At 56.1% G+C, this 7,532-nt stretch overlaps 1 protein-coding gene across 1 annotated transcript; it reads left to right on the forward strand.

The window, feature by feature from the left end:
• Positions 1-216: 216 nt before the first annotated feature.
• C27H1orf216 (chromosome 27 C1orf216 homolog) lies at positions 217-3,780 on the forward strand. The gene is made up of 2 exons (XM_014258471.2): positions 217-307; positions 1,472-3,780. Exon 2 carries the CDS (start codon positions 1,488-1,490, stop codon positions 2,304-2,306), a length of 819 nt encoding a protein of 272 aa, XP_014113946.1. The 5' UTR covers positions 217-307; positions 1,472-1,487; the 3' UTR covers positions 2,307-3,780.
• The last annotated feature ends 3,752 nt before the right edge of the window (positions 3,781-7,532 follow it).

The following is a 7,532-nucleotide window of genomic DNA, read 5'->3' on the forward strand; positions in this document are numbered from 1 at the left end:
CAACATCACTGTGCCCCCCAGCATCCCTGTTCCTCCCAGCATCCCTGTTCCCCCCAGCATCTCTGTCCTCCCCAGTATCCATGCCCCCCCTCAGCATCTCTGTCCCCCCCCCAGCATCACTGTGCCCCCCCAGCAGTCCCGCCGGCGCCGTCGGAAGTGCGCCCGTGACACCTCCCCACGCGGGGCCGCTTCCGCTCCCGCTCCCACCCCCGGCCGCGGCAGCGGCGGCCGGAGCCCGGGCCGGGGCCGGGGCCGGGGCCGGGGCCGGGGCCGGGGCCGGGGCTGGAGCAGGGCTGGACCGGGGGCGGTGAGTGCTCGGGGCCGGCCGGGCGGTGGGAGCGGAGTGGCGGCTCCCGGGGGTCGCGGACCGCCCCTGGCCGGGCTGCGGGTTCAGGGGGGCTCTGCGGGAGCTCTGCAGGGGCTCTGCGGGGCAGGGATGCTCGCCGGCTCGGTCCCCCCCGCCCGCGCAGCCCCCCGGCAGAGCGGCCCGGCCCCACGCCTGCGGGGGAAGCGCTCCTATGGGGCGCAGCTCTTTCGTGGGGTGCAGCGGCTTTATGGCGGTGTCACCCAGCCCTGGATCGAGCAGATGTCAGTGCGGGGAGCTGCGGGGCGGGGGTCCCGGGGTCTCCTGGCAGCACCCTGGACTGGGCAGGGGCTCCTGCACCCGTCCTGCTGCCCCTCTGCTGGCCGGGGTCAGACCGGGAAACCTGATGGGTTCCCTCCTGCGATTCCTGTGAGCGCGTCCTTGTAGGAGAGGGATTGGAGAGCGCCTCTCGCAGCCAGTGACCCGGCAAGGAAGGCTGGGTAACCTTTCCTTTTCTGGGCCAGTCTGTTCCCGGTCCTGCAGAGAAGGAAGGCCAGTGGGGTCGCCAGTTTGGGCGCAGGTGGAGGCCAGCCCCCCATCCTGATGCAGAGGTTGTTTAGAGGAGCCCAGGCAGTCTCAGCTGCTGAAAGACATTTATTGCTGTTGGGAAAGCATCTCCTTCCAAGCACACCTTTACCAGCATGGAATTCATTGCATCAGCCACAGCCCAAATGCTGCCAGCAGCACTTGGAGCTGCGTGCCTGCACCTCGTGATGCCCTTTGGCATAACCCAAGGGATGCTGCAGGAGCATGGGCTTGGACTGGAGCTCTCAGGGAAGGCAAATGGGATGGGAGGTGGCTCTTTGAGTTTCTGCATCAGGTGGGAAAATGCCCTTGGATGGGTAGCATCCCTGCCTATAGCAAAGGGTGGGAACTAATTGAGCTTTAAGGTCTTTCCTGACCCAGTCCAATCTATGAGTCCATGATGTTGCATGGGAACATGCTGAGAGCACTAGTCAAACAGCCGGGAGCACTGACCTCATGATAGGTCCAGTAACTTTAAAGAGGTAAATAAAGTTATGAGCATGTTTTTCCCCACTGTAGCTGCTCTGGTTGTGCCAGCCCAGGTGCCCACAGACGTGTCACAGCTCCGTGTCTCTCTTGCAGGAGGGACACCAGAAAAATGTTTGCTGTCTGCCCAGCAAATGCTCCATTCCGGCAGGGCCAGGGGGGCCCAGTGCTGGGCACAGCCATCCCAGGGGCAGGACATGGACAAGACTCCAACTCCAACTTCGTGGGAGAGGTGTGTGACAGCAACAAGAACTGGAGCCAGCCAGTGCCGGGGTCCCTGCCAGAGGAGGGCTCCAGCCGGAGCGAAAACACCACAAATCTGTCTGATAATCTGCTGTTATTAATGCAGAGACAGATGGTCCAGGGCCAGCTTAGGGACACTGCCCCAGGCCTGGGCGACACGCACCCTGAGCAGGGGGTGCGCAGCTCCCCTGAGGGAGCAGAGGTCACTGGGGCAGGGGGACAAAACACTGCCAAAGAGGTGGCTGGGGGATGTGTCAAGCCCCTGAGCTCCCCTGCAGAGGACAACAGCTACGCCAGCAGCTCCCTCAGCATCGACAGCCCCGAGAGCACCTGCAGCACCAACTGGAACCCTCTCGCCTCTGCCCCTCAAGCCAGGAGTCCCCCTGAGGCAGGGCTGTCTGAGCCTGAGCTGGGGACCCTCTTCCCGGTGCTGGCAGAGGCTGTGCAGCACCTTCAGGACAAGGAGCGCTTCAAGGAGCAGGAGAAGGAGAAGCACCACATCCAGCTGGTGATGTACCGGCGTCTGGCCTTGCTGCGCTGGATCCACGGCCTGCAGCAGAAAGTTGTGGACCAGCAGAACCGGTTGCAGGAGAGTTTTGACACCATCCTGGATAATCGCAAGGAGCTCATCCGCTACATGCATCAGGGCCCAGCCTGCCTTGCTGCTGCAGCCACCCCTAGCCCCTGAGGTGCCACCAGCACAGCCCAGCCCAGCCCCCACCCTCCGGACGCTGTGGCGTTGGCTGGTGGCATCTCCATCCTGTGCCAAGTGCTCACCGGGCCCCTGGGTCCCCACCCTTCCCTTCTCATCTCTCTCCAACACAGCCAAGAGTCCCTGAAGAGTTCATCTCCATTATCCCTCTGCACTGGAATTTGTTTTGTCCTGCACCCAGGTCCAGGGTGGCGCTGAGCTGTGTTGACCTCAGGACCCTGGGGTTTGCTGAGCCCAAGGTGACCAGGCTCATCTTTAAACCTAACCTAGTCCATTGTTGAGCCTGGCTGAGCCACACCAGTGCTGGGATGGCTGTGCTGGAGCTGCAGGGCAGTGAGGGCCCCAGGGCAGTGAAGCTTCTAAACCTCCCTGGGCAGAGCACTTCCAGCATGTGCTTCATTCCCACATCCACCTGCAGCCAAAGCCCAGCTCCTGGCAAATGTCACTTGTTGGTGAGAGTGAGGTGTCCTGGGCTGTGAGAGAGAAAAAATCATTCTGAAAAGTGACCTCAGAATGCTGAAAAGTAAATTTAAGTGAAATGATCCAACACCAACAATTTATATTTTTAATGTCAGTATTAGAGAAAAGTTAATTTAGGTCTATGTGTGTGTGCACATCTGTCTGCCGTGGGCAATACTCTCACTCAGTGCATGATCCTAAAGCTGCTCATGAACTTGTCGTGTTGGTGTTTATATTAATTTATCATTTGAGAGCAAAGAGAATGTTTTTTTTGGATCTGCATTTTGCTGTACACAGAACCCAAAGAACAATTGTCTTAACTAGAGATGGAAAAGGAGCTGCTGTGTTTGTTTGCTGTGCTTTGCTGTATATCCATAGGACACATATTCCATTTAAGTGCTGATGTGGAAGAGCAGCAGTGGGCAGTGAGGGTTCAGACAGAGGAGTCTGCACTCTCTGTCCTGCCCCAGCTGCCAAGTAAAGCTGGGCACTGATTCCATTTATCATCTGCAAAGGAGGGTGATGAGGGATTCCAGAGCTGCCATGCTGCTTCCAGCCAAACTGCCTCCTGCCATCAGAGCCACTTCACCAGGACCCCAGCGAACAGCAGAATTGGGCAGCCTGGTCAGATCCTGGCACCCACCACCCACCAGATACTCCTGGACTGTGGATAAACAACTATGGCCAAGTCCACCAGTGACTCAAGGTCCAGGGGCAGTACCAGCCTCCTCCTGCCCCACATGGGACACATCTAGGCTCTGCTCCCCCTGGGGCTGCTGCCAGTGGGTGAAGTGAGGAGGTCCACAAAAATCCTCTTCCAAAAAGGACATTTTGGTGGCAAAGGGTGCACTCAGCTCAAAGCAACCTGTGCCATCGCTGGGGGATTCTGGCAGCTTCCCGCAAGGCTCATGCTGCCCTCACCTCCCATCTCCTCATTCGTGTTCAGCGCCTGCTGCCTCTGTCGTATCCCAGACCCGTGATTGTGGGCATGTTGCACACCTTAATAAAAGCCTTGGAGCTGAATGAGCTGAGCCTCTGCTGGATTTTTTCCTTTCTTTCTCTTCCCGAGCCTGCTGGGCTGGGAGCAGCCACCCCGTGCTCGCCGTGGGGGCTGAGCGTGCACAGGTGGGACTGAGGGTGAATGGCAGGCCGAGGTCTTGGTACCTTCCTCCCATCCCTGCATCCCTGGGCATGCTGGCATGCTGTGCCAGCGCTGGCCATTCATCCAGGCTCAATTTTTAAAGGTTTTTAAAGCACCGTCTGTTGCTCCCCTCTCTCCCATGGGGCAGCAGGGAGCCGGCTCTGGGGTGCAGCTGAGTGCGGGATTTAGCTCTGCCCCAGGAGAACGTGGCTGGAACCTGGGGGACCGGATTCCAGGATTCCTGGCACCCAGCCCCGCAGCCTTGCTCATGGGGGGCAGCTCCGGGTGATGGAGGTGGCAGATAACAACACCTGAGTGTTGACCCAAAGGTGACTCTGCCTCAGGCTTCACAGAGATTAATTAGAGATGAAAAAGCGAGGCTGTAACAGCCCTTTGAACCCTCCCTCACCTTTCCCCCCACCCCTTCCTGCTTCTCCTTTCCAGCCTCCGCGTCTGTGGGAATCCAGGGATGCAATTCAGGGATCCATGTACAGACACACAAGGTGTGAAGGGCAGAGTGGACACATTTTTCCATCTTCATCCGTGCCATGCAGCCAGGGCTGCCGGGAGGTTTGTCCAAGCACTCGGGGTTCCATAGGATGTGGAGTGCTCCTCTCTGAGCTCGTTTCTCACCTCATCCACTTTCCATGGAGCCCATGCTCCAGCAGGTCTGGGAGAGCACAAGCCCTCCCAGCCCCGCAGTGAGACTGAGAGATTCTCTGTTTATCTTGGTCAAATGCTTTACACAAATAATTATTTCCAAGGTAAATATTGTGAAAATCCAGATTATTTGCTCAAGAAATGAAAGAATAACTGCGGGAACACATCAAAGAGGTGGATCTGCTCTGGCAACAAGAGGCTTCCTCCCTGGTTATTGGGAGCCCAGTGCTCCTGCCTCAGGACCTGGCTGGAGATGGCCAGAACTGATTTGCAAAATCAGCTTCAGACAGAGCTTTTCCACCCCCACCTCCCGTGCCCCAAATGAGATTTGGGAAGTAATTAAAAACCCGACCAATTGTGGGGGAAAACCAATAAAGACACAAAAAGCTGCAGGGTTGAGCCCAGGCCAGCTTGAGGGGGGGGGAGGGCAGGACACTCTGACCCTGTATACTCAGCCCCCTCTGGGTGCAGCTCAGGTGGGATGGGGGCCACAGGCAGCCTCCAGCACGGGGCTGGGACAGGGGTCTGACCCAGGACTCCACGCCAGGGATTTCCCCATTCTCAGGGATTGCCAAACCTCGATAAAAGGGCTCAGTTCTCACCTCATAGAGGGATTAACTTGGCTCTCAGGGCAGATGCTCCAGCCCCAAACACCCCCAGGTCAGTGGGAATGCCACCAGCAGGATCTGGATCCAGCCATTGGTCCCAGCAGAGACCTGGAGCCACGCTGGGGCTCCCCCCCAGCATAGGGGGATCTATATGGACTCCATGGCATCTGAGCCTGAATTCCTGTGCCTGACCCACAGCCCCTCTGGTTTCAAGGCCTCCTCTGAAAGTTTATTATTACTATTATATCAAATCCCTGTGACACTGGGTCAATTTTACTGCACAAAGCAAGGTCTGGCAAACGTTGTCTTGCTTTGAAAGTTAAAACAATGGCTTTAAACCAAAATCAAGTATTTATGAAGCTTTGGAGGGAAATATTTTACGTTGAAATTGGAATCCACTCTAACCCTTTCCAGTATTTTGTGGAATTAAAAAAAGTCTTTAAAAATAAAATTGAATGATGTGGTAACTGATGCAATGAAAGTACAAAAGAAAATTAATCATCTCAGGCCATTATCCAGAGTTAAAGCATCCCAGGATCCCTTGTTTATTGTGTCTCAAAGACTTCCAGATCCCATGTTTGGTTTGCAGTGGGAAAAGGGCTTTCCTTGCTCTCAGCTGGGAAGATGAGCACAGCCACAGCTGCTCCCCTCAGCCCAAACGTCACATCCAGGCAGCACCCACTGGTGGTGGTCCCACCCCCCCTGGGCACCCCATGTCCCACCTCACATCCTTCCCAGGCTGGAGGAGTGAGGCTGCCCAGAGAGATGAGCTCAGCCCTTATAGGATCCATATGTGCCACCATGCTGGGAGCGCCTGCCACTGCTTGGGAGGTCCAGGAGATGTAGTGGGCAGCAGGGGGGCTCTGTCCTGCTGCTCCAGTCTCTCCACAGAGAGATCTTCCTTGTCCATCCAGGCTCCATTTCCTGCAGCCCTGGGTAAGAGGCACTGACTAGTGGGAAAAGGTGGGTTGGAGGCAGATCCTGGGATTTCATGTGTGGCCCTGAGCCTTGGTGCATCCCTCCTGTTCCAGCAGCATCCACTGGGACAGAAGCACCATTCACAGGATTTTTCTGGCTATTCTCACTCCCTGAAGTTTTATATTTCATTTTAACTGCCTCACACTGGCAGAATAAATACAGAAGAAATACATTCACCTCATGCTTGAAACAGAGCAGAGCAGCACCAGCACCAAGAGCTCAGGGTGGACAAGGTAGGAGGCAGGATTTGGAATACCAGGATCTTCCCCCCACCTTGCACTGCTGATGTGTCAGGACACATTGCAAACCCTGATGCCCTTCCAGGGTATTTCTAAAACCTTGGAACACATTAAAATCTGGGCATCATCCCAGCCTGATCACTGCAGCCAGAAACATGAACCTGGAGCAGCACTGCCCATCCCCAGCCAGAACTGGACCATGCTGGGACATGACCAGCACAGCCCCACTCAGTGTGAGCATCCTCCTCACCCTGGCTCTGATGGTTCATTTTCCAGGACCAGTTTCCTGCTCATCCTTTCCAGGGGCATTGGGATGGGTGGGACCCCAAGTGCTGGGCTCTGCCGTGGTATCTGATGGAAACGCAGTTTGAGCCTCCCTTCTTTAATGATTCCCTTTGAAATGTTGTTGCTTCCGCACATCCCCCTTCGGGGTAGAATATTAAGCAAGAGCAACTCAGCTGGAAATTCAGATTGTTTTTGTGTCTGTTTTCATTTACATTTTAATGACAGAGGAATCATAGCAATCGGGCTGTTTGCAGGAGGGCCAGGGAAAGGGGGAAAAATCACCTGCCACAACCTCACCTTTGCCCTCTGTAAACAGCACCAGGAGCTGGGAATCACCAGCTTTTGGCATGAAGGGGCTCTTTTTCCCTTTTTCCTGCCCAGGCAGATGGGATTTAAGTCAGAAGTGGCCTCTTGGACCCCTTGCAGGGGCTTTGCCCAGGTGCAGCATTGAGACACAGGTGCACTGGGTGTTTTGGTGCTGGGGAAGGGGACATGGTGTGAAGGAGCGAGCACATGGATGCTGTCCATTTGGGATGCTTGGGTGCTGAGGCTGAGGGTGCTGGTGCTGCTCCAGGAGCTCACTGCACCTGCAGGAGGAGGGGAAAAGGGGTCCCAGATATCATCCTCTGCTTTGGACAGAGGTGAGGCAGGATTTCCCCTGTGAGAGCAGAGCCCCATCCCAGGAACCAGCACCTCAGTGCCCAGGAACCAACTCCGTGCCCCACCAGCAGTCCATGGCTATTCAGATGAGGTATGAGGATCCAGGCCCTCCTGAGAAAACAGCTGGGAGTAAAGATCACTGGAAGAGAGGCAATAAACTCTCGGTTATTCT

The sequence above is a fragment of the Pseudopodoces humilis genome, chromosome 27 (assembly GCF_049639895.1).
Source record: "Pseudopodoces humilis isolate 2021_Gansu_Grassland_sample_001 chromosome 27, ASM4963989v1, whole genome shotgun sequence".
NCBI classification, from domain to species: domain Eukaryota; kingdom Metazoa; phylum Chordata; class Aves; order Passeriformes; family Paridae; genus Pseudopodoces; species Pseudopodoces humilis.

Bases quoted from the DNA above. Each gene is read 5' to 3' on its own strand.
- C27H1orf216 (XM_014258471.2), top strand. From the start codon at position 1,488: ATGTTTGCTGTCTGCCCAGCAAATGCTCCATTCCGGCAGGGCCAGGGG.